Source organism: Manis javanica, unplaced genomic scaffold (genome assembly GCF_040802235.1).
Source record: "Manis javanica isolate MJ-LG unplaced genomic scaffold, MJ_LKY HiC_scaffold_24, whole genome shotgun sequence".
Classification (NCBI taxonomy): Eukaryota; Metazoa; Chordata; class Mammalia; order Pholidota; family Manidae; genus Manis; species Manis javanica.
In genome coordinates this window covers 1,852,183-1,879,510 of record NW_027332170.1, presented here as the reverse complement: position 1 = coordinate 1,879,510, position 27,328 = coordinate 1,852,183, and the positions used below count along the sequence as shown (strand labels likewise).

Here is a 27,328-nt window from a genome sequence, read left to right as displayed (position 1 = left end):
TTCTCAAAAGAATGAGGAAAAACACCTCACAGAAGCAGCCAGGGATATTAATAGGCATAATTTCTTGGTAATATTAATGTAAGCGATGAGAATGACTTTTTGAGGAGCAAAGTTGCCTATACAAAAGATAAAGTTGAGGTATCTATTGATAGAGATTACCTGCTGGTTTTGCTCTTCCATCCAAATACAAAATTTCCCTCCCTGTATTTATTTGGTTTGTTAAAAAAAAATCTGAGAGTCTTAGGCATTTGTGAGAGATGGGAGGAGACACTACATCTTTTGCTTTGGTTATGAAGTTTATTTGCTGCTTCTTGGTTTGCCTGAAAGCTACGTCAGACGTGAGCATGAAGCAACGGAAGAAGACGGTCAAGAAAGATAGAGGAAAAGAGATTCATATGACTATGGCTTACAGCAAGGGAGACACTCCCTTCCCGCCAAGACTTCAGCGGAGTATGCGTTACGGGCATGACCACTCACAGAAAGCTGGCAATACTATGTCTAGTGAACATTCTCATCCTCAGCATTCATCTCAGAGACTCAGTTGGATAGATGGGATGCCCAGGTAAGGCTTTACTGACTTTAAAAATAATGTACATCTCTATTTAAATACTGTAAATCATTCCTGGACAGAATTACTGTAGAATTTAGAAATATCTTAATAGTTTAGATTTCTCTTATAATATCTGCCTAAAGGGAGCATAGAAGATAGAAGTTATGTATACTTAAATTCTTGTCTAATAGATGTATTGGAAGATAAGTATTCTCAGGGTCTAGGGAAATATGGAGCATTTGGAAGAGATGCTAGGTGATAGAATGCTATCAAGGTGAGTGCCATAAATGTGGCATTATATTCTTGCATGATGGATAGACCTAATACCAGTAGTGAGGAGAGCAAAGCTGTATTTGGATGATTTTAGAAAGATGTTGTTTATTCTGTTTAACTTCAAGAACTGACTTCTCAAGCACTACTAAATAAAGAATTATATTTTCCCTTCCCTCTGTTCTGAGGGATTCATCTCGCTTTATAAATAGGCACAATATGGAGGGCCCTAAAGTTGGTTTTCACCCTGGCCCAGATAAAAGGTGCTACCAGAGCTATGATAACTTCTCCTATAGATCTCGGTAAGTGAATATGCTGTGTTGAGAGAGAAAATGGGTAAGTTTGGCTTCATTGCTAAGTAACAAATACGTGATCTAAATTTTTTTAAAGTTTCAACATTGAGATGTTTGAATTGTTATTTAGAAATTAGAAACAAGATACTACCATGTTCTGTCATTTTTTTCTCCTTCTCATACTCTGAAATACTGAAGTTCCTTTAGGCGTAGTCAACGCCAAATGCATTGTGTGAATAAGGAGAGTGAGAATAGCTTTGCTCCCGAGAATGGACAGATGCCCAGGGGATTGGAAGAAACCATTACTGTTTGTGAAGTTGAAGAAGAGAGTGAGACTGCTTATCCAACTCTACCTGTAAGTAGGTCAAAGCTTTACTCAAAAAGCTGTTTACCTTTCCCTTTTCCTTTTTTTTAAAATAAAGGCTATGTGGATGTATTTTAGCTTTTTATACAAACAACCAAATAAAGCCCTTTTGGAAAACATGAGTTTTGCATCTTAGAGCTTTTAAAGGTGAAAAACTTTTTTTGAAGCTGTGCTTAGAGATTTGTTGATAGAGGTGGACAAATAATTTGGGCAGTATTTTCTGTTTTCTTTATTATTATTTCTTCATTTTTCTAATGTCAAGTACATTTAAAATACTTATAGCTCTTTTCTTCTGACTACAGAGGGAGAGAACTGCATGTGTATGTTTATGTGTGTGTGTGTGTCTTTGGTACAGAATCATGGAGGACCCTCTACAATGGTTCCTGTTCCTTCGAGATACTATGTTGCAAGGCAAGGATGTAGCTCAGGCACACAGACTTTGAATTCAGAGGAAGGCAATGACCAGAATGACAATGGTGAGTCAGTTACAATTAAATAAATGTTTTGTTTTGAAGATGATTCTGTGGCATTGTAGATTCAAAGTTTTGCGGGTATCTGTTCTGGTTTTTGAAAGTTAACCAGTTCTTGTCTTAGAGCTTTTTAAGTTTTTGAAGATGTTTTGGTATTTCTTAGAAGAACAGACTTCTATTTCTGTAGGCCACTAAATTGTTATAACTTATTTTCAGGTCTCTGCATATGTCTTTAGTGAATTTGATTTGGTGGGACTCCTGTATGGAAAACAACTATTCCTTATTAGTAAAACACTATTCATGTTGTCCTCACAATTTGTATAACTACCTTAGGCTTTTCATATGACTAGCTATTATTTTACGAGACTTCTGTGAGATAACTCTTTCATCCGAGGTAATCTACTTTATGAACATTACTATTCACTGAATCCTATTGACCATCCACTGTACTAAGTAAGTATATTGATAATTTAATAAATTACTTTATCCCTCTGATGGATGTGGTGTCCTCATTTTGTATGTGAGGAAACTGAGATAGAAAGGGTAAGTGAATGGCCAAAGTCATACCCTTGGTAAGTGGCAGAGATTTATATTTTTAATAATTGCTTTATTTAGATATCTGCATACCACACAATTCACCTATTTAAAGCATACAATTCAGTGGTGTTTAGTATAGTCAGTGTTGCATACCTACCATCAGCACAATCAATTTTAGAATATTTTAATCATCCCAAAATGAAACCCCGTACTCACTAGCAGCTGCGCCCCATTTTCCCCCCATCTGCCTCCACCCAGCCCTAGGAAACCACCAGTCTGCTTTCTGTCTTAATGGATTTGTCTATTCTGGATATGTCATGTAAATGGAATCATGTAATTGTGGTTCTTTGTGATTGGCAGAGATAATTTTGAATTTAGGTTTGTCTGGCTCTAAAACTTGTGTGTGTGTGTGTATATTCTATATATATGTCCTTAACAGTTGTTACAGTGCCTCTCATCACAAGTGTGCTTATTTTTACCATTTTACTGTAAGGTGGCATGCCAGCTGTAGCATTTCTGGAGGAATTGGGTGATTAAAGAGATGCAAAGGAGTCTGAATGACTTACCAGTCAAGTTGCTCATTTTCTTGTGATGATCCTCTTTCTGTTACTTATGTAGAAGGAAATAGATATTTCTAGAAATTTAATACAAAAACATCTAGCACAGGATCAATCTGGGAAGATTTTTTAGGTGCATGTGTTTAAGGATGTGTACTCTCTGCTCTTTTTACTCAGCATGGTCCTTTTGTCTTCTCTCTTTAGCCTGGTGGGTTCCTTCAGATGTACTGCTCACTTGTAGTGGCATAACACAGTCTTTGTTTCTCACCTTAAATCCTGATGTTTGGAGTGGTTGCATGCATGCGTGTTTGATAAGTGATGTGTTTAAGAATCAAATCCAGTTTTGACCTGTGGGATTTTGCTTGGTGGAAAACTATCCAGTTGAAGATTGACTTTCTCTGCATTTCAGTGGCATAGCAATCTTAAAGCAAAGTACCTGAGTCAGTACCTGAGTCCACTAAGCCATCCTTTGAGAACAAACCGATTTTAAATGTATTATTTACCTGAAACAGGTGGAAAAAACAGATGAGGCATGACATATCTGTAATGTCTAACCTTAGCAAACTGTGGGTTATACTCAGATTACTTTGTACACCATTTACTCTTATGTCAAGCACTGTGTTCTTTTCACCCATCCCCACCTATTGATGAGCTAGGTACTGTTATCCATGTCTTATGGTGAAGAAATTGAGATACAAACTAAATAATCTGCCTAAAGTAATACAGTTAATCAGGATTCAAATCTAGACAGTCCTAACTCTAGAGCAATGAACTTAATCACTGGAAAAATTGGACATAGCTGTTTTTCTTTTTATATCCGCTGTTTGACATCCAAGAACTAAGGGAATTTTCAGAGGAGAGATTTGTACTGTTTACAGCCAATTTCTGGCTTTAATATCTCAAATCACTTGTTTCAAGGATGTATACATTTTGGCTTTGAACACGTATCAATAAAACTTGAGAAAAAGCAAGTTTTATTTGGCCATTTGGCTCTGCTGAGCTAAAAAGCCCTACACGAACATCCTCCGTCTGTCTTACGTATAAATACAAAGAATATATGTATCCTTCAGGTCAGTGAGATCTAGATGTAATCTGACATTAATCATTATTTAAAAAAATTTCAAACTCTAAAATAATGCTCACTTTTTACTTTACTTTGGCTATATTCTCTAGAACCAGACTACGAAACTTCAGATGTTCATAGCACAGCTGAATCTACAGCAAAGTTGGTAGGTATTTAATAATAATGGCCAGCATCTGTAGCTCCTACTATGTACTAGGGCACTGTTCTAACAGCTATACATATAAATATATTTTAATCATAACAATCCTATAAGGTATTTAGGGTATCATTCCCATCTTATGGATGAAGACACTGAGATCCAGAAATTAAGTAACTCATTCAAGATCACACCTCTTTTCTGAAATTAATCTGTTTAGAGATATTCCTAATACATTTCAATACAAGAGGAAATTAAAACATCAGGCATGATATTTTAGAGGATTTTATCACGCTTTTTGTATTAGTAGGAATGGTCCATAATCTCACTTAATATAATGCAAGTTTGCTTCTTGGTTATGCTGCATGTCCAGTGGAGGTCTGCAGGAGGGCTCTGCTCAGGGACTCAGGCTGATGGAAGCTCCATCCACGATTGCCAAGGCAGGAACCAAAAGGTAGTGAATGGTGCACTGCCTCTTACAGCTTCCACCTGGAGATGATATGAGTCACTTTCTTTGCATTTCTTTTTCATCAGCCAGAGTATGTCCCACTAAAGAATCTAGTTTCTCTGTGCCTGGAAGTCAGAAAGTTGGAAATATTTTAAAAGCACTTAAGGACTAAAACAGTTCAACTCAAACTCCCTCCTATAGGCAGAATACTTGATTTTACCTCAAGGGTGTCAACCCCAAAATCCTGTTCAGTGTAATTAACTCAGCCCAAGGTTTCTGGGAAATGTGTAGTACTTTTTGTATTGTGTCCAGATGGGGCTCCTCTTGATCTGGAAGCCTAAAATTAAAAGAGACAAAGTAATTTACCTCCTACACACCCAGGTTATAACAGGGGAGTGGGGACTGAAAAAATTGCAGTAAAAATTCCCAGTTGGGGAAAATGGGAGAAACATTACCTGCTTGTAACAAGTTTGTTACAATAGACAGACATTGTGAGGACCCTCAGCTGAGGCATAGGGACTGCTCCCCAGAGGGGCTCCCTCGTTCACTGTTTTCTAGAACTCTTGGTTACTCAACCTACTTTTTACTTACAGGAAATTGGGGGCCCAAGGGACATTTTGTCTCAGTTGCACAGTTTAGTTGTTATAGATTCTTCAACTGATTTACTATGCTGCTGCTTTGGTTCCTGTTAGTTTCAAGTGCCAATAGCCATACTGCCAGTTCTTTTTTTTTTTAATAGATATACTACTTAGATTTGCTATAATTCTTTGCTTTCTTATTCCTATGTCTCTCTCTTACCTAACTGCAGATACCTTGAGCTTATCAGGAATTGATGGAAGAGCCATCTTTGGATGCTTTTTCGTGAGCCATTTTGTTCAAGTTCAAGATTCATTGGGTGCTATATACTTAGTTTGGATTCTTGCTTTGAAGCCAAGTTTTAACTGTTCTTTGTTGTTCAGAGCATCTATCAATTTTATCTATACCGTACAAGTTTCTATATTCAAGGACTCTATTCCCTTTCATTTTTGCCTGCAAACTACTTCTATATACATGTCTGTCTTAGGATACCTTATTAAACTTGTCTACTAGTAATCACAATATGAAACTTACATTGTTTTCTAAATCTCTTCCCCTAATAGCTTCAAGTTCATAATCTTCTCAAGTTAGGTTTTTGTTACAGCTGCACCCTACTTCTAGTTACCAACTACTGTTTAGTCAGGTTAGCTGTAGTACCAACCTCTGAACATCTCAGCAGCTTCACACAGGACAGTTTTCTTGCTGATATTGTATGTCCAGTGCAGGTTAGTTGCAGGCCTTTGTTCATCATAGTCACTCAGGGACCCAGACTGTTGGACTTGGGCTTTCAAAGTCACCTTGGCAGGGCTAAAGATAGGAAATTGAACACTGGCTTGTATTTCATTGGCCAAGCAAGTCACATGGCCATACCTCACTTTAGGATGAGGCCAGAAGAGCAAGTACCATGTACCCAGGAGAACTGGAATATTTGTGAATAACTTGAATAACTACCCTCTGTTCTCTAACTGATTAGTTTTAACTTTGATAGCTTCAGGAACAAGATTTTTGTTTTTACTGTTTAGGCCATCTTAGGAAGGTGAAAACTATGATGTGCAAGTCTTTTCCCCTTACTTCTCCTTTCCTTTTTTTGCCCCATCTAGAGAAATTGGTTTTTCCCCCTCCTTCATTAGTAGTCTCATATCACATGTCTCTTAAAATAGCCTTTCACTTAAAATAGCGACTTGCACAAAAAAGTGAAAAAAACAAGTAAAAATCTTAACATCAGGGACAATAAGAGTAGACATTTCTTTCTGTTCACGTAATTTCACTTGCCACATGTTCTTTTTTGTTCTGAATTTACTTTATCATACATCACCAGTGGCTTTCAATCTCTTCATAATGTGCTCCACTTCTACCCTGTAGTCACCAAATCCATAGCAAGTTCCTAAGTAATTTTTTCACAGCATTCTGAGGGGAGAGGACCAATGCAGGACTTAAGAGATTTCTGGGCCCAGAACTTCTGAAAAACCATGAACATTTATTCTTACATCTTATTTCCATGCCCAGTTCTCAACTAAATATTTTCCTAGAGTTAAACATTGATACTGGATCTTCAGAGCCAGGGCCAAAGATTGCTTTTCGGCTGGTGCCTTGTCTGTAGTTGAACAGACTTTAGAAACATGCAATCTTATGTCCATGTAAGTTAGGCTTACCTTTGTCACAGTGTGATTCCTCTTGTTTCCTGTGATTACTTCCCTTGATTCCCTCTGCATTATCATTATTACCAATTTCCACTGCTAGTTTTTCTTTCTGTCATGACAATTTGTCATGCATAACTGATCATTTTTAAATCATTTTACTTTGACAAAGACAAGGTCTTGAACCAGAGGGGAGCAGCGTTTGCACTATACCACATCCTTCTTGGATAGGATGTGGCTGAACAACCAGATACCTACCTTTGTCTTAAGTTGCATCTTCAAATGGCATGCTTTCTTCTAGCAAAACTGTTGCTGTTCCTACTGATGTTGAAGCTTTTAAGGCAAGGAAAGGCACTAAGAAAGTGTTTACATTACAGTCCTCCATTTTATTTTAGTATCTACTTTGGGACTAGAGTTGCATATGATCAGGATCTCTGTAGATCAGAAATAGAGCAGTCACCTCAGTCAGGCAGCAGATTGATACCTTCTGGAATATTACCTTAGTAGTCACTTCCAAATTTTAATACTTTGAGGGTATACAATATTCACTTAATTTTAGGAGATGTTGAAACACAGCAGATTTTTTTATTAATGTGTTGTTTGGTTTCTTGATTTCCATTTATGTAACTATATTTCTGTATTCATTAAAGTCTCTTCAGGACAGAGGACCATGTTCTATGTCTCCTCAGGACACATTTACCTCATACAACTACCCCCAGAAGGTAATCTTCATTGTGTTATCAAGCAGTTGCAATGGTCTGAACAGAGGAAAACGAATTTTTTCCTCTTGTTCACTTTGTCCTCCATCATACTTTCAAGAAGCTGCTTATATTTCTATATTAAGTATTATTGTACTTTGTGGTGCCTGGCACAATGAGTAGTAAATTCATTCAACAAATTGAGCATCTGTTGTGATCCAGACACTGTTCTGTGTGCTGGCATTAGACTACACTCATATTCTACTCTGGATCTCTTGTATAATGAGTAAGCTAATACAAATTACCTGTCAAGTCTATGTCATTTACTAAAACTTCCCAAAACTTCCTTCCCATACAGGGTTTACATAAAGATTGACTTCTCGATGTTTTAGTTGTCAGAATACTATTTCATGAAATTTAGGTTCAGGTAAGAGACCAACATTGTTTGAAAAATTGAACTTAGAGTTTTAAACTTTCTTCCACACTTACAGGTGATGGTAAATTCTGCAGCAGTTGCAGCTTCCTGTGCCAGTAATGTTCCAGCTTCAGTCCTATCAAACTGTGCAGCAGCTAATCAAGCTGGAAATACCACTTCAGTTCCCTCAGAGAATGTTATGCAGCCTCTATTTGTATCTCCACCTACACAAGGCAGGCCAGGTAGGTTGTCAGTGGTTGCTACTTTGGAAACCTCTTTTGCTATTCATGAACATGCACATACAACAATTCCACTGATTCGATAGGATTACTTTAATATCCAGTATTAAATTTAAGCTAGTTAATAAAGTATGTTCTATAGTTGAGGAATCCATGATATTTAAGAGGCAGAGTTTCAGTTTTTTTCTTGCAGATTTGGCTTTGATATGATTTTATAGCTATTTTGCTACTCCATTGAGAGTTTAGAGGACTTCACAAGTTTCTTAGACTTTGAGTCAAGTTTTATTGTACAGGAATTAGAGATGTTTCACCCTTCACAGATAATTCCTAAAAAGTTTTCTATAAAATACTTGCCATATAATGAATCATTTTCCCATGAACATTGTAATAAATAATTATGGGTTCCAGAATTTAAGAAATCTAGGCTTGAATCTTGGTTTAACAACTTAGTAGCTATGTAATTTTGGGTAGGATTTGAACCTTTCTGATCTGTGAATTTGGGCATACTGATAGTAACAACTTACAAATGTAGAATTCCAGTGAGTCAATTAATTGAAAGTTCTCAGAATTCTGGAAAGGTGATGTCAACAGCATAGGTTTTCAATCTGAGTCCCCAAATAAAAATGGAAATAGCAAAACCAAACCATGGACAATACTTACAACAAAACCAGGTGACCAAGGCATCACCCTGAAGCCCCCCAGATTTAAGCAGGTCGGGACAAACCACCAGTCACAAGACTTGCATGCTATCAGGTCTGTGTGGGTGCAAGAAAACAGAAGCACTGGGGCTGTTGTCTGATGGACCTGAGAACAGAAGAACTACAAAAGCGCTAATAATTCATGGGAAAGTGAGGTAGCCAGTTTGGAAGGAGCAGCTAAGACTGGGAAGGGATTTGACCTCTCCAATACTGGGTGAGTGCTTTGGGTACATGGTAAAGGAATTGAAGGGCTTGGAACAATTTAGCCCCTAAGAACACTCAAAACTGACATGCCAAGGAGAAACTGCTGAGAGTGCAATCAAAATTGATCAGTATAGTAAAAAGAGCAGGTCCTGAGTAAAGTTGAGAACAGAGTCAAGCATCCTAGAAAGCATTCATGGTTTTTAATACTGCACAAGAAAATAAAGTCCTATGAAGTTAGAAAAGCTTTCCTGTACTCATTCTAAAGTTCATGAAAAATAATTTCACTTAAAAATGAATGGAAGAAAAGTGCAAAATAAAATTCTGTACAAAGATATTTTGAGGGTAAAGAAAGAATAATATCCTTAAAGGCATGAGGGATGTCAGAAATATGCTTACTTAATTAACTATTTTAGAATGAGCTAAAGACATTAATAAAATGGTATAAAAATAGCAAATGAGTTAGAAAAATTCGTATGTGGCAGACCTCAGGAAAGCATTAGAAATGGAAGAAAGTAATTTCAGTAATGAAGGCAAAACTATAACAAACATGACCAAAAAATATACAACAGATAATGCTTTAAGAGAAAGATGTAAGAAAGAAGGGAAATCTAAAATGAAGAAAAGGAAGATTAAAAAAATCACAAGTGATGTATTAAAGTTAGGCAGAGAGACTAAGCACTGTAGAAGTCCTCCCTGAAGAGGAAAACCAAAGTAAGGAGAAAGAACAAATGATAACACCTGTAATTCAGAAAACTTTTATGAAATTGAAAAAGCTTTAAAACTGTATACTGAAATAGCACTCTGCATACCTGAGAATATTGACCTGGAGCAAGCAACACCAGAACATTCTAGTGTCTGGACTTTAAAGAAAAAGTCCTTTTGTAATCTAGATGAAAGAGCCTATGGGACATAAAAAAAAATGAAATGCAATTCATCAAACTTGATAGTTTCTGCCAGAAGAAAATGGAGGAACATTTGAGATAATAAATAAGAATGTAAACCAAAGATTTTATATCTAATTAAACTGAATATCAGGCCTAAAGGCAGATATAAGAATTGAGAGAATGTTCGTTGCATGAGCCCTTCCTGAAGAACCTACTAAAGCCATGCCATCAAGCAGGGTAATCACTAGCCACATGTGACAATTTAAATTTCAGTTAATTATAGTTGAATAAGCTTTCAGTTGCTCAGTCACCAACCACATGTCAACTGCTCAGAGTCACATGGAGATAGAGGCACGTATATTGGACAGCCCAGAAGTGCTATTCCTGCCATCACAGAGAGTTGCATTGAATGGACATCAGTGTACTAGAGAATGAGCTTTGACTTTAAGACTACTAAAACAATTAGAAACATCAGCATAAGATCTGATGGTATTAAATACATAATTACTGGAAGAATTGAGACAAACAGGTTAGAGGTTGAGAATTTACTGTTTAATAGCAACAGCCGTATACTTAGACATTGTAGATACAGCATAGGTATTTTTTAAAATGGTAAGAGTTGAGAGACCATGTGCTAAGCATTTTTTAATGCTTTCAGGAATCCTATCAAATTCACTCAGATTGTTGTTTCAGAACGAATGTTGGCTAAAACAAGAGTGAGTATGGAATATTCTGATTTTATCCCCTCGTGTCCTAGCAAACCAGGAGTCTCAATATGGAAGAAAGGTAATACAGATGTGATAAAGAGGCTGAGTAAAAGCTTCTGTGGTCCTTTGAAGGTATCAATATAAACTTAAGGTATTTTATCTTTAAATATATGTGTATTTTTTGTAGCTTTGTCCACAGAAAAGGCCTAGAAATGATGAATAACCTTAGCACTCAATCTGTAGTCTTGAAATACTATTCCTCACTTAGAAAAAAGGTGGGGGTTTTGTGGAGAAATGGCTGCAAGAAATGTTCAAGATGAGCCTGGATCATTCTGTCATGGCAGATATACCTAGGAAGAGTTACTGGACTCATGTCAAAACGACTTAGGAGCTGTCTTGAACAGGTTCCCACTGGCCAAGAATGGAATAATTTAAGCCTCAGCAATGATAATTACAGTAGATTAGAACAAATAAAATGTGTTAAATTTTAAAGTTCTTAATGTTTTTAAATTGATTACCTTAAGAGGATGATAGGAAACCAGTTCATTTTCTTGAACACTGCAAAATTAAGTGAAAGAAGCATTTATCCTGCTTGCCTTGTATGAACTGAACCAATGTGTAACCAAATAGTAGTTGAGGGCAAATGTTTTTGTGTGTATGTGTGTGTGTGTATAGTTAGAATACTAATATACATATATATACACACACACACACACACACACACACACACACATATATAATCACTGAATAAAAGGGGCAGAACATAATCATTTTGCAGTCCTTACTGAATGGATGGGTATTAAGCAGAAATAGCTGCTGAGATTGCAGAGGCAGTCACGTATTACTTACAGAAGCACCAAGGGAATTAATCCTGAGTCTGATCCAGCCTCCTGGATCCAACTGCCCAATTGCAGGAAATGTGGAAGAACATGTTGAAATGCACCAAGGGTATGTGATCAGCAAAATCCAGACTGGGAAATTTAACAGGTCCAAGGGCCCAGATTCTTCAAAATAAAAAACTGAAAGGAAATGACAGAGGTGGAGTATGGACCAACAGACTTAAAAGAGATTCAAGACGTGGACTTAAAAAAACTATCTAGGGATACATATTTGAATAACAAAACCCCTAAGACCATAAGGAAATGATATTATGAAAGGATAACAGTTAATTATGGTGGGAAAGGGAGGGTTATGATTGAGCTGGGGCACATGGAATTTTTCTTGAATGGCTGGCAAAGTTTTACTTGATCTTCATAGTGTCCACTTTAAAATAATTCATTTGATGTGTTTTCTTTATGTATAACTTAAAAATTAACTGTTTAGCACAGTGCCTAGAACAGAACCATGCAGTATATGTTAATTACCATAGAAAATTTTCACTGCAGATGTTAAAGTAGACCCTGATTTACTACTTTGTGCTAATTGTAAGGAAAACCCGCTCTGTTTTTAGCAGATGCATGAGCTTGAAAGAAAATGAAGTAACAGCTGAATTAAACATTGTAATGCCTCACTTACAGTCACGGAATGCTTACTCTTTAAATGCCAAATTGTGTTCTATGTAGATATTTCTAAAAATTTATACTGCCTTCATTTATTTTAATTTTTGTTTTTTTGTGTCACTTAGGAACCTCAATTGTAAGTCTACTAGTTCATGGCTGCTTTTTAGTTATTCTTTATCATTCCCGTCAGTCCTCTAGATGAAACAAATCATATTTCGCATTGTGTTATGTGTTTCTCTGGCACCCCATTCCATCCTGTTTTAAGCCACTTCTTACCTACTAGATGCTATGATTGCCTTTTAACATTAGTCTCCTCATAAGCATTAAATCCTGTCAACTGAGTTGTGGTAACTTCGAAGGTGCTTGTCAGAGCTGCGACTAGTGACTCATTTGCCTTGGATGCAAGATTTAAGGAAGTGCCAAAAACCCACAATAATCAAGATAGTACTTTAATGCAGTATTTAAAAAATAAAGGTTAATGCAGAACATATCCATGATAAAGTATTGAAACTTTAAATATAAAATCTGTGTGTCAGGCTTAGGGTGAGTTGAATGAGACATTCATTCTTGGGGTTCAAGCAGGTGCAGGCTTGGATCCTGTCTTAATTTAGAATTTTTATATTTTACTTACCATGGGTTATTTTGAGTGTTAACTTGGTGGCCCCTTCAGTTTTGCACCTCGCTACACCTAGGTCCAGGCCTGATCTGTAAGAAGCCGAATCTTACTATGCATATTCATATTCTCCCCAGAAATGTCCTGAAGCAGACTGCACCTACAGAGACAAGGGGGAAAGCATTTTTAGTACATTACATTGGTTTCCATTAATACTTTAGAAAAGTTCCCTTGTCCTGGAGTTACCTCTTGAATTATATACCCTTTAAGCCTATAGAGCCCTATTAAAACTGTGAATGAGAATTCTCATGGATCTCTAGAGAGTAGCTAGAAATTATAAAAGCTTTTTCTTAGGGGGTTTATTACATTATGTATTTACAAGTAAGGTGAGTTCAGATAAAGTTAACCTCCGTATCTCTTCTGCCCTTGATCCTCTCAAGCCCATGAGAACTTACTTAGCTACCTCTGTGTCTAATACTTGGTTTTTATTTAGTGATCATCACCACATTCTGTCTTCAGCTGAGTGAATTTCCTCCGTTTGCTTTTTTAAAATGGTGTGATTTGAGTGCTAGTTTAAGAGGAATAAGAGTAAACAAATCCATGAGGTCTTCAAAGCATTTGGAGATGTTCTAAAAATTAGATTCCTTTTCTAAAACTGTACAAGTGGATATTTCTTTATGCAAAACAAAACTCCAAGACAGGAGCAAGTTTTTCAACTTTAACTTAGAAACAATAAAATTTGTCTTTTGGTGCCCAGTTAAGTTTTGACAGTGCATAGAGTTGTATAACACCACAACCAAAAAAGAGGTTTCATCACCCCTAAAGAGCTGTTCATCAAGTTTTATATTGCCCTAAGACACAGATTTCCTATTACTATTAGCCTGTAACCGTATAAAGAGTATAGATAAGTGTGTTATTAATATTTATGTCAGTGAATGAAAACAGTGTGGTTTACTTCTAATACTTGGCCTTATTCCTCATTATATTACTAGGATAACAAATACAGCTTGTGTGGACTGTTAGTTGAACTAAGTGTTCTAAAACTGAATTTAAACCTTTATTGAGGAACAAGACTAAATTTTCTATACTTTTCAGGATTAAAATTAAAGTGCAGGTAACAATGATAAAATTTAGTACTTGACTTTCTAAGTCAGCTAAAATGATTCAGTTAAACTTGAAAGGTTCTGTCACTCCCGTTTTGTCAAAAATGTAACACATTTTCTGGCATACTATATATACCTGTTTCTGGCAGGTAACAGTGATAAAATTTAGTACTTGACTTTCTAAGTCAGCTAAAATGATTCAGTTAAACTTGAAAGGTTCTGTCACTCCCCTTTTGTCAAAAATGTAACACATTTTCTGGCATACTATGTATATATAGGGATATTTTTACTAGGTTGGAACTGAATTATTTCCTTTATCATCATAGAGAAATGTATTCATATTTGAACATATTTGTATTTTAATTGTCAAAAACTGACTCCTATATGAATATTGTTCTTAAAATGTAGTAAAAGGTGTAGAAAGTTAAAGGGATAAGGTATTTCAGCTAGCCTGTTTTAGATTCTGTACATGCTTAGAAATGGAAATATCATGATTTAGAGTTCCTTATGTTACTCCAGTGCTACAACTAGAAACCTTCAAGGATTACTTTATCTGTAATCTGTGCAATTTAGTCTCTCTTACTAGCTAGCTTCTTAATGATCTAAGAGTGGCAGATGTCTGAAAACATCCTTAATTTTATATAAAGCTAAGTAAAAATTTTGCTTTAATGGTATTTTATTTATGTACCTGTTAGCTAATGTTTAAAGTCTTTGGTAGTAAAAGTTCTTTGGTTTCAGTTTTTTTTTTCTCTTAATTTCAAGTAATTTACATAACTAAAACTAATCTGTAATAAATCCTAGTTTTTAACTGGCTTGTCTAAGAGAATATGGGCAACTTACCTTCCAAGTTTTTGATTTTAAGTCAAAACATAAGAATTAGAGTTGTTTGACCATATTGGGGGTGGAAGAGTAGTAGACAGTGAGCTATTGCTTGTAAGTTGTGCATTGCTACTTTTTGTTTCTTTTTTAGTGATCACCTCACCATCCTGCCCATACCTCTCTGCTCCTATTCCTGCTGCCTATCTACCACCACCACCTGTTTCTCCTCTTCCTCCTACTTTTCTTCCCCCTCCTCCTCCTTTTCCTCCTCATCCTTCATATCCTTCTTATCTTTCCTATTCTCTTTATCCTCTTGAGGTGGGAGAGGCTTCAGATTTACCACCTCCACCTCCACCTTATTCCTGTGATCCAAGTGGCAATGATCTGCCTCAAGGTAAGTAGATTTTGAGACTTGGGTGAGGGTTATTCAGGTCTGAGATGTTTGTCCCTGAAGAAGATTCTCAACTGAGTATCTTTGATTTCTCAACTGTTTTTCTTGAAAAGCAGGAGTCGATAACAAATTTTCTTCATTTCTTAAGTTCCTACCATAAGTGTATGAAATTGTTGTATTCTTTAGGATTTAGGATTACATACCTAGATGTAATTCCAACTTAATTTAAAAGATTTGGAGAATGTTTTTGTTTGGAGGAATTGGGGGTCTGATTTGTCTTGATTTCAGCCATGTGTTGTTTCCTCCATCAAAGTAAAGAGCAGTTTCCCATAGGAAATTCTTTTACGCCTCTGTTTGGCAGTGTTTCTCAAAAGAGCATTGTAGTTGAAAATTGTAGCTTATTTATACTTTCCTTACTGTAACGTTATCTTGATTTTTTTAGCTGCTTCTCTGTTCTGTTTTTTTTTTTTTTCTCCCTAGCCCCTATGGTTGTTACCAAGATCATCTTCAGCTCCATTCTTTTCTTTTTCTTTACCTTAAAACTTCATTATCACCTTTTTATAGATGGTTCCTAAATCTGTCTAGCCCTGCCCTCTGAATTTTCAGGTACTTGTGTCTAGCCCCTTGCTACATTTGGCTTTCTTACTTTCAAATTCAGTCTGTCTATAATGAAATTCATTGTTATCTCCCTTTTTTCTTCTCTCCAGGCCATGTAAAACGTTGACTCTTCTTGGTTTCCTGTTTTGTTAATAATGTGTCATTTCCACCAATTTACCCAGTATCTAAACCCTTACTCCTTCCTTTCACTTACCTACCCCTGCCCAGGATCTACTCAGTTGGCACATAATGCTAATTATACATATTCCAGCATTTTATGAAAATGTTCAAACATACATGAAAGTTGAATTTTAAAATAAACATTGATATATCCACTACCAAGATTTTATCATTAACATTTAACTCTACTTCATGTATCCATCTTTCCCTTCAATCCGTCTTATTTTTGGTGCATTTCAAAGTAAATTGTAGACTTCAATGTGCTATTGCATAAAAACTTAAGCATACATATCTTTAACTAGAGTTTGATATTTATTTTTTCTTCTGATGTAAAGTTTACATATAATGAAATGCACAGATCTTAAATGTACACTTGCTGAGTTTTGACAAATAGATACTTGCACCTCTGTAACCTAAATCCTGGTCAAGATAGAAAATACTACGCATTATCCTACAAAGTTCCCTCATGCCCCTTTCTAGTCATTCCCCACCCCTAGCTCCACTTCATTTAAGAGGCAGTCACCGTTCTTTTTTTTCTGCCAGTTTTACCTGTTTTAGAACTTCATGTAAATATAATCATACAGTATGTGCCCTTTGTGGAAGGCTTCTTAAACTCAGCATTATGCTTTTAAGGTTTTTCCATGTTGCTGCATATGTACCAGTGGTTGACCATTGCTTACCAGTATAATTTAATTGTATGGATATTCCACAGGTTGTCCATTCTATTAATGGACATCTGGGCTATTTCCAGTTTGGCGCTTTTATGCATAAACCTTCCATGAGCATTCTCATAAAAGTCTTTGTGAGCATGTTTTCATTTCCTTTGGGTCAATACCTAGGAGTGGAATTGATGGGGCATAGATAGGTGTTTGTTTAGTTTTGTGTAAAATAGTGGAACCTTATCTCCTCCTACTTTCTTTTTTCCCCAAACTTGAACGTTAGCACCTACTTTACAAGAACACCTACTTTATTCGGCTGAATAATCCATTATGTAGATATGCTGCATTTTTATCTATTGGTTTATAGACATTTGGGTTTCCACTTTTTTGCTATTGATATAATAATACTGCTCATGATATTTTTTTGAAGAATCATAGTTATACCATCTTATGAAGGTTCCACATGAACAACATTGTGGTTTCAACATTCACCTGTATTATCAAGTCCACACCAACCCCCACCATTACAGTCACTGTCTGTCAGTGTAGTAAGATGCTGTAGAGTCATTGCTTGTCTTTTCCATGCAGTATTGCCTTCCCCATGACCTACCTATACTGTGACTGAATTATAGTGCCCCTTAATTCCCTTCTCCCTGTCCACCCACTCTCCACAACCCCTCTCTTTTGGTAACCCCTAGTCCTTTATGAGAGTCTGTGAGTCTGCTGCTGTTTTGTTCCTTCAGTTTTGCTTTGTTGTTAGATTCCACAAATGAGGGAGATCATTTGGTCCTTGTCTTTCTCTGCTTGGCTTATTTCACTGAGCATAATACTCTCCAGCTCCATCCATGTTGTTGCAAATGGTAGGATTCCTTTTCTGCTTATGGCTGAAAGATGTTCTGTTGTGTATATGCCACATCTTCTTTATCCATTCATCTGCTGATTGACACTTAGCTTGTTTCCATATCTTGGCTATTGTAAATAGTGCTGCGATAAACATAGGGATGCATATGTCTTTTTGAAGCAGGGATCTTGTTTTCTTCGGGTAAATTCCTGGGGTGGAATTACTGGGTTCAGTGGTATTTCTATTTTTAGTGTTTTGAGGAACCCTCCATATTGCTTTCCACAATGGTTGAACTAGTTTATGTTCCCACCAGCAATGTAGGAGGACTCCCCTTTCTCCTCATCCTCACCAGTGTTTGTTGTTTCTTGTCTTTTGGATGTTGGCTATCCTAACTGGTGAGGTGATACCTCATTGTGGTTTTAATTTGCATTGCCCTGATAATTACCTATGTGGGTCACCTTTTTGTGTGCCTGTTGGCCATCTGAACTTCATCTTTGGAGAAGTGTCTATTCAGATCCTCTGCCTATTTTTTAATCGGGATATTTATTATTTGGGTGTTGAGGCATGCTAGCTCTTCATATATTTTGGATGTTAACCCCTTGTCAGATAAATCATTTACAAATATATTCTCCCACGCTGTAGAATGCCCTTTTGTTCTTCTGATAGTGTCCTTTGCCATACAGAAGCTTTTTAGTTTGATGTAGTCCCGCTTGTTCATTTTTTATTTTGTTGCTGCTGAGGATATTTGTATACAAGTTCTGGGTGACTATATATATATATATATATAGACTATATATATATATATATATATACATATATATATATATGCTGAGGAGTAGAATTTCATGCCATTTGTGAATTTCCTGCTATTATCTTTTCATATTTTTTAGCTAGAGCATTAGGCTTTATACTATACTCCCACAAAATAGTCAAAATACAAGCTGATTCTTCAAAGTGGTGTTGTGTATGTTTTTACTTAGAGTTTTCATCTTAAGAAAGTTGTTTTCTGAGAGTTCATTTGTTATTGGAAGATGTTACCTTATTTATGAGAATGTGTATGTATCCCAGGTCAGTCAGTGAAGATAAATACAGAGAGAGAATGGGAATGCTATGACTGCTTCCCCTCCTACCATACATCTAGTTTTTGTTCACTTGTGAAATATTTTAGGTTCTGTGTCTGGAAAAATTTTATCACCTTAGGGTATAACTTCTTTTGAGTTACCTTCTTAATTGCCTCCTCTTTTTGGAGTTCTAGGGGTTGTAAATTGGTCATGTTAAATAAAAGCAGCATGAATTGTTTCATACACTTGTCTCAATAGGCATCACTAATCTTAGCATTGGTAGAGCATTCATTTGTACAGTGTGGAGCTCCACTAATAGAGGACCAATATGATTGCTTATGTAGTAGATTTGTATTAAAGTAAAATTTTATCTTGAGACAAGCAAGAAAATACCTCTACTGGATTTTTTCTAAATACTAGCCAAAGTGGCATTCCTGTAATGTCTGCCTAATATTAAGAATAGAAATAAAATACGTATTTGGTAAATTAAACTTTGGATCAGAAAATGGTCTCTATAGTGATAGGTAAGTAGTCATTTACATTTACTAAGGGAGAATTGAGGGTGATGTTAATATGGTGATAAGGTATGTATCTACCTTAATACTCAAAGGAAAGCTTCTAAGTGTTCTAATTGCTTATATCATGTAATCACTAAAATTAAAATTTTTCATTTTAGATGTGAGAGTTCTGCAGTACTATTTCAATCTGGGATTGCAGGTAAGAGTCATGTTAAAATTGCTTTGATAAAGTCAATATTAAAAATGAAGCTGTTTTGATAATCAGACTCTTGAACTTTAATAGCCAAGAATACTGCCAGGGGCCTAAAAGTTTTATTCCTGTCTTTAATAATGTATCTCTGAATAATGTATACAGGTCAGTTTTCTACTTTAGCCTCATAGTGCTTCAGTTTCTCTTAAAAATAGTTGTTAAGTTATGGTGAGTAGGGGCTCTAAGCACCCCAGCTTTGGCATATATTGGCCTCCACATTTAATATATGCCAATCCTTCATTATGTTGTTCTGTCTCAAAATAATAAATGGATTATTTATCCATACTTAAAACATTTTTATGACCATTTCTGCATTTCAGTGGAAAAGTAATCAGTCTAATTCAAAGACATTTAAGGAGCTCTGTTATTTTTAAAGTGTTCATGTACATAGGTAATGTCAAACACTGATTTCACTGCCCTGAATTGTTTAAGGGGGGTTCCTGACAGATACGTTAATGTCACTGACAGGTGTTTCTGATTTCAGGAGATACCTCTTTTATCATTTCAGCCATCATTTTCTCCCTGAAATATATTTGACTTCTGATACAACAAGATGGCATATTTCCTGAAAAGGAATAATACATCTTAAGGTCTGGTGAATGATCCAGTCTCCTGGATAATGTTCAGAATAGTTTGTATTCCCAAACATGGATTCCTCTAAAACCTTGGACATACCATTTCCAGAAAACTATATTCTCCAACTGTCACACATTTTTAAATTGAGTAGTAGAGGGTGTTTTGTTCTTCAAGACTATATTTCTTAAATGTAGTTTCAAGAATTGAAAAATAAACTATTTTCCCCTTCAGTTATGTTAGTTTATTATAGTCACATATGGAAATGTAACTCATTCCACACGGTGTGGCATTTAAAATATTCTGCATTTCACATAATCGGTATGCAAATAAATGCAGAATAGATATTTTAAAGATTTTTCATATTAAAGGTAATAGCATTCATTGTCATAAATCTCAAAAATGCTAAAACAGCCAAATTATAACTTCTGTACACTGATGTTTCCTTACAGCTTATATACTTACTTTACAAAATATGCGCTGCTATATAATCTTATAAATTTTTAAGTTAACAATGTGAGCACTTTTTTTCTATTACAGCATTTTAATATTGCTTCTATTTGAATTCATCATTGTGTTTCCTGTTGTCAAAGAGTTGTGTTGTTTGTTGTTTTTTTGCTTTTAAAAATGATGCTATAAAAGATATCTTTGTATACAGGTCATTGTGTGTATTTCTAGTTAGGATGCTTTCTTAAAAGAATTTCTAGGGCCAACTATGAGATTGGGATGCTGGAAAATATCCTAAAAGTTATAATATAATAGAGAACAGATTTAATAAATGTCATGTCTTTTAGGTCAGAAAGTCATTGCTACCCCACCTAAAAATAATGGCCCAACCTTTTTTTAAGTGAGTAGCCATACTATTTTACCAAGAGATAACAGTAAGCATGTGTGTTTTCCCTCTCTTATCTAAAAGTGCTATCACCACAACTACTGGTGCTCCTTGGTCTATGTGCCATATATGCACCAGCAGCAGCAGCTTCATGTACAGAATTACCCAGGCTATACTGAGACACCTTCTCTGGCAGACCAAACCAGTTCTCAGTTGTACAGTGAGGTGGAGAGTCAAGATGGCACACAGGCAGAAGCATCAGCAAGTGGTGAGTATATAGTAAGATTGCCTGCAAGAAAGACGATTAGATTTTATTGTAAATAATAGTCTTCAGGTATTTCATTAGGTCTATATACTAGAGCAGTGTTTCTCAAAGCATGCTATGTGTGTCCTTTAGGGTCTGTGAGATCCTTTTAAGGGATCCATGAGGCCCAAAGTATTCATCATCATACACAGATTTTAATTGTCTCTTTCACTGTGTTACATTTGCACTGAGGGTGCAAAAATCAGTGGTGGGTAAAACTGCTGGTGCCTAAGCCCCAAACTAAGGCAGGAGCAATGAAACTGTGTGCTAGTAATCAGTATCTTGTCCATTCCCACACCCCATAGTACAAAAAAATGCCAGTTTTATTTTTTGTTTCATCAAAGATACTCTTATTTCTATTAAATCTTTATCATTGATTAATTGTACTTATTCTGTGTAACAAAATGGTAAGTAGTAATAAGCACTCGGCATATTGATGACTACCTTAAAAGGATTTGTGAGGCTGAGTTCTGAGCTGAACTAGCTTTTTTCATAGAACACTATTTTGACTTGAAAAAATGATGGACTGACTATGGTTATTCAGACTTGGGGATCTGGCAGACATTTTCTCAAATGAACAATGTGAGCCTGTCATTTCAAGTAAAACTACTGGTAGTATTTGTTGTCCAAGGTAACAATTACAGTTTTTGAATAAAAACTAAAATTTTTGAAAACTTGTCTGCCACTATGAGTTTGACAGCTTCCTAGTACTTAACTGTCATAATAAGATAGATGGGTCTATTAATGAATGTAGTTTTTTTACACTGTATATTGAAGTGTGTCAACATTTGGGAGCTCTGTATTATCTCAGTGAAATAATATTTTCTCTTTTACCAATGTATAATGTCACCTGTGCATGATTTTGTAACATCTATCAAAAGTACAAGATAAAACTGTATTTTAATACTGACAGAGTACAAAAAGTCCACATTGCTACCCACCTTTAAGAAACTACCACTTACCTAGTTTGGGTGTAGTGTCAGAAGTTACCTACAATTATCTGGAAAGGCTAGTTATTTGAAAGACTTCCCTTCTTTCCAACTACAAATCTGTATGAGGCCAGATTTTCTTCATATACTCCAACCAAAACAACATTATCATGATAGATTAAATGCAGAAGCAGATAAGAGAACCCAGCTGTCTATATTCAGCCATACATCAGAGATTTGCACAAGTGTAAAACAATGCCACTTGTCTCAATTTTTGTTTTGGAAAATATTTTTCTGTAAAAATTTTGTGTTACCAATAGTGGGCTTATTTTTAAATGAATTAAATATTCTTAACTTTCTTAGTTTATATCCTAATACAGTAAATATTGGTAGTTATAACCCACATAAGCAAAAGCTATTTCAGATCCTCAATTTTTAAATACATAAAGGAATCCTCAGACTGTTGTACCACACCGTAAAGATGGTTGCTCTGTCTGTGAGTTCACAGTATAATGTTGAGGAGGCATTTTGAAGGACTTACAACAGGATCTTTGGACCGCCCTTGGAAAGAGTCAGCAGAAGGTGGAATAAAGGATGTAGACTAACCTAACCAAATCTGTTTCCCATCCAGCACTGCTCGCTTGATGGTTGCGATCTTGGCTGAGTTACTTAACCTCCCTAATTATCTGTAAAATGGGAAATACTTGATTTGCCAGGATTATTCTAAGAACTAAATGAGATAGATACACTGTATATACCAAACGCATAAGTATACTGTGTCGGGGTCATGTGAGGAATATGAATATCCTTCCTTCCCTTTTTATTTTAAAACATACTAATGGTTTTGGAACTTTAGCCTTATGGAATCTTATTCCTAGTCTGGTGGTGTGATGTGCCCTGTGGTAATAAAATTAAAAAGTTTCAACCTTTCATGTATTTTTGTACCATGTACCATTTATAAATTTTCAATTGTAGTAAACCATGAGACCCTGGAAGTCTTAATTTCACAGAATGAGCTAATCTATGTTATCCCAAGTAATGAAGGACTCCTTTTTGTTTACTACTTATATAGTCACTATAGCAGGGTCAGAACAGCATCTGTGTCCACTAAAACTGACTTAAGGTAGCTAAAGTGCTGTAAAACTAAAATTATGCTAATATCTTTATGACATTCAAGACATGACACTTAAATTGTTGGTCTTTTAGGATGCTCTTTAGACCTGTACCTTAAAGTATAGGCTACATGGTATAGACACCCAAGTTTTTTTTTATTAAGGTATCATTAATATATACTCTTATGAAGGTTTCATGTGAAAAACAATGTAGTTACTACATTCACCCATTTTATCAAGTCCCCCCTATACCCCATTGCAGTCACTGTCCATTAGTGAAGTAAGATGCCACAGAGTCACTACTTTAAGACACCTGAAGTTTTAATTGCTTAAGAAATACAGAATAGTCATTTGGATGATATGTGTTAAACTGAAAGCTGTTGAATCACTTAATTGCAACTGACTCTTAAAATAATTTAATTGACTAGAAGGACTCTAGAGAATGTAGCATCTAGTCTGTTTTGGTACTTAAATGATCCCAGAGAGATAGTTGTCTCTAGGTAGAATATATTTGACACATTATATACACACAACACAAATTTTTTAAGGAAATTTTCATACAATCTTCTGATAACCTGTCCTAAATTACCAACGTTGATATCTAAAGTGCTCCCACCATAATTGTTGTGATCTTTCCTATAGTTAGTGATAAATTTTATTTTTACCTGTAAGATCATCCATTTATGTTGGTGTTTTGTGTATCTTTGTATATAAAGCATACTGTTCACATTCTTTATTTCAGATACTTTTCCAAATGCTGACCCTGCATCTGTGCCTCATGGAGCACAGTGATGTCAGTGATATCCAGTGATGTCAGATCCCTTTGGGAAGCCGTCTTTGCTTGGTTTTGAATCCTGCCTCCCTGTTTTGCCTCATGTCCCTTGGCATCCAGTTGGTGCAGCATGTGGTGGTTCTTGTCATATTCATGGTACTATGAGACCTGGGCCAGATGGCTATATTGCTTCATCTCCATTAGCTTCTCATCATGTACCTCAGAATATGTAAGATTCAGCAGTATGAAGCATTCTTAACACTGCCATTTTTCTTGCTGTTCTGGTTTTTAAAAATTGTTTTATGTTAGTGTTTGAATTAGGTGGTGAGAGTGGTTACTATTATATTTGTCTTTAAAATTGTTTTATCTTCTGGTTTAAAATAGTACTTTAAAATAAAGGAGTATTACTCTGGGTGTGTTAAGGAAATTGAGCCACATACTGAGCATACTTCATTGTATTCAACTGTTTTCCTTTCAGCAGGCTTGTCAACTTTGTATTAGCTGATGGTACCAACTGACAAAAAGAATAAATCACATGAACTATATCCTTGGTTCAGATATTACATACCATATTAAACCATGAAAAGTGCAACAACTGCTTTTTTATGAAACCAAGAGCATTTTGCTTCTGGGTAACTAGCAGTATTGAATTCTTAATGGTCTGAACTGAGTTGTGTTCTGTGATAACCATTTCAAAGGCACATGGTGCTGTGCTTTAGATTTATCCCATATGCTCTGTTTAATTCTGGATTTGTGTAAGTGTTTTACGGCACACTACTGAATTGGTGTTCTTTGCAGTTAGCAGTGAATAAAATTAGCATTTAAAATTGCTAAAATTAGTGTGATTTTCTTTTCAGTTTTTCCTGGCAGCAAAGATAATAGACATTTGATTGTTCCAATATGTTTTCTTCCACTTGTACTTTGGTTGCAAAACAACAAATTTATGGCAAGAATTGATGGGACCAGTTGAAATGTTATTCAATCGTAAGATACTGCAATGCTTGTACTACGATATCTGGTTGTTTTCCCTTGAGAATGTTTCTTTTTAGGTTGCATTTTTTTACATCTGTTTACTTCATTCTTGAACTTTGATCTAGACTTACTTTTTCATTGTACTGTACTTCCAGCTGTTGTTATATCTTTCAGTTTTTGTTTTTAGACTTGTATCTCTCCAGGACTGCCTTGTCTCTGACTTTGTGAGATGTATTTCATCAGTCTTTCTGCCTTCTCCCTTTCATCTACCTAAAGACCACAGATTCTTCTGAGTCAGTTCTCTGAGGACTAATTGAGCATGAATGCTTTGCAGTTTCTCACCTGACAGACATCTATTTAAAGTGTATTCTTTGGTTGCCACAAAAGTTATTTATATTGTCTTAATAAAGTCTTTATATTAAGATCATTAATGCTTGTCCTTTCCAACCTTGAGTTATACCCCAGGCAAAAAATATTTGAGACTTTGGGAGTTGAGGTGCTATAACAGCTGAAAGAACTGAACTGGAATCAATTTCAAAAAAGGTGTCATATCTTCAATGTGCTGTTCTTGAGACGAATGATATTAATGAGTTCCAAATCAGTGACCTAGTTAAGGCTTGTGCTTCATGAGACACGGAACTGCTTGTGTTTTGTTTTTGCATCCTTGATCTTAAATCCTTGTTGTACCAGTATGTGACAACTTTAGTAAAGAAAGATGGAAGGCAGTGAGTGTACTGGCTTCATAACAATTTGTCTATTAGTGTTTCAGCTTCTCTGCTAATATCCTGTTTTATACAGGTACAAATTGTTTTATGTTTTAAGGGAAGATTTACTTTAGTCAAGCTTCAAACATGGAGCAGTCTCTTTCTAACATTTTCTATGCTAATGTTTCTGAAATACACATGATTTTCAACAAGTGAATTGTCCTGTACCTTGAACTGTCAGTGATTCACTAAATTAGCTTCTAAGGGGTGTTTTAGAGGGTTGTAGTCTTGTCTTGAGAACGTGGGCCTGGAAACTGGTTTTAAGACAAGCACACTTGTCTTAGGCTTCCACTTGGTTTGTTTTTATTTTTAAACTTGTAGGACTGTGGTCTGTTACTATAATGCAATTTGATGAGATGCTTGTTAAATTAAAAACCAGGGATCAGTGGTGTCTACTAGATCAGCTTAATTGTTACTGTCACCCGTGTTGAAGTCCACAATATTTATGGTCTGTTTAAATCATACAAATACAGTCTACACTTGTTTATGTATTACAGTCTTCTCAGAGAAATAGTCAAGGAGTATACACTGATCCTTTTATTGTTTTGGGGATAGGGAAGATGGAGGTGACCTGTTGTCTTGCCAGTGGGTTTCAGCCCTGGGCAGGTTTGCTGTGGATTCAGTGTGACCAAAGAAATTGACAGCAAAACGTTCTCTGGGGTGAAAGGGTTTATTACCCGCCTTGTTCTCTGGTGGTAGGTCGAGCACTAGCATCTCTGCCTCCACTCAGGGCACTGGGCCAAGCTCTCTATATAACGCAATTATAGCTTACTGCCTAAAGGTGTGGAAGCAGCAGCCCAGCAACAGGCCAGGTACATCATCAGGTGGTTTGAATACTAAAAAAATTAAGCATAAGATTTTAGAGAGGGTGACATGGAATGTCTATAGGTAAGTACCTTGTTCATGTATCTTGGGGGTTAAGGCAACCCTATACTGTAGGCAGGTATTGGTAAATTCTGTAATTCTCAAGAATATTCACTAGATACATGTAGAAATTAAATTTTTTGAATCCATGACATTTATTTGTAGTTAAAACTATTTGAAGTGAGCAAACCATTTTAGGCTTACTGCTTCATTGTGTTTTCTAATCACCACCACTCTGAGTTCACTTTTCTTCTAATGTTGCCAGACTAGAGTTTAGAGCTTGGAAACCAAGAAATCCTTTACTGTTGAACAGCTTTTTGTTTTTTATTTATTTTAACTCTTTCTTGGTATGTGGCTCTTGCCACTGACTAAACCTTTTGTGAAAATGGAGTGATTTCAACAATATTAAACTGAATAAATTCTTATGAATTCAGGCCAGTCAATAAAAGATCTATTTTAGCCAGATATTACTGATTAACAATATTGATTTATTGGTGTTAAGTGAGTGGTCAGTCCTTGTACCCAATCAACAGGCAGATCTTTTCTTGGAGACCTTTTGGCTTTTTCAAACTATGTAATACAGGCTTTTCACATTGTTTACAGAATTATAGAAAAATTTCTGTCCTAGTAATAGGGTAGTAAAGTTTTAGACTTAAAAAAAAAACTAATGTGTTTTGCAACACCATGGATGAATATAGAGGGTATTATGCTCAGTTAAATAAGCCAGGTAGAGGAAGACAAATACCACAGGATTTCACTTACTTGTGGAGTATAACAACAAAGCAAAACAGAAGAAACAAAATACCAGTAGGCTCATTGACACCAAGAAGGGACTAATGGTTACCAAAGGGGGAAGGGGTTGGGGAGCATGGGGGTGTGGCTGGAGGAAGGGGACCAAGGGGCACAAT

The 27,328-nt window shown here is 35.9% G+C and overlaps 1 protein-coding gene across 1 annotated transcript in view; it reads left to right on the top strand.

Moving 5' to 3' along the window:
* LOC108396645 (ALG13 UDP-N-acetylglucosaminyltransferase subunit) overlaps positions 1 to 25,169 on the top strand; it is a 69,700-nt gene extending 44,531 nt beyond the window's left edge. The window contains 11 exon segments of the mRNA XM_073228310.1: positions 328 to 562; positions 1,033 to 1,122; positions 1,312 to 1,468; positions 1,833 to 1,953; positions 4,215 to 4,270; positions 7,573 to 7,644; positions 8,112 to 8,277; positions 14,953 to 15,195; positions 19,207 to 19,247; positions 20,788 to 20,971; positions 23,791 to 25,169. Of these exon segments, the coding sequence (XP_073084411.1) occupies positions 328 to 562; positions 1,033 to 1,122; positions 1,312 to 1,468; positions 1,833 to 1,953; positions 4,215 to 4,270; positions 7,573 to 7,644; positions 8,112 to 8,277; positions 14,953 to 15,195; positions 19,207 to 19,247; positions 20,788 to 20,971; positions 23,791 to 24,053 (1,628 nt within the window). The 3' untranslated portion in view covers positions 24,054 to 25,169.
* Positions 25,170 to 27,328: the final 2,159 nt, after the last annotated feature.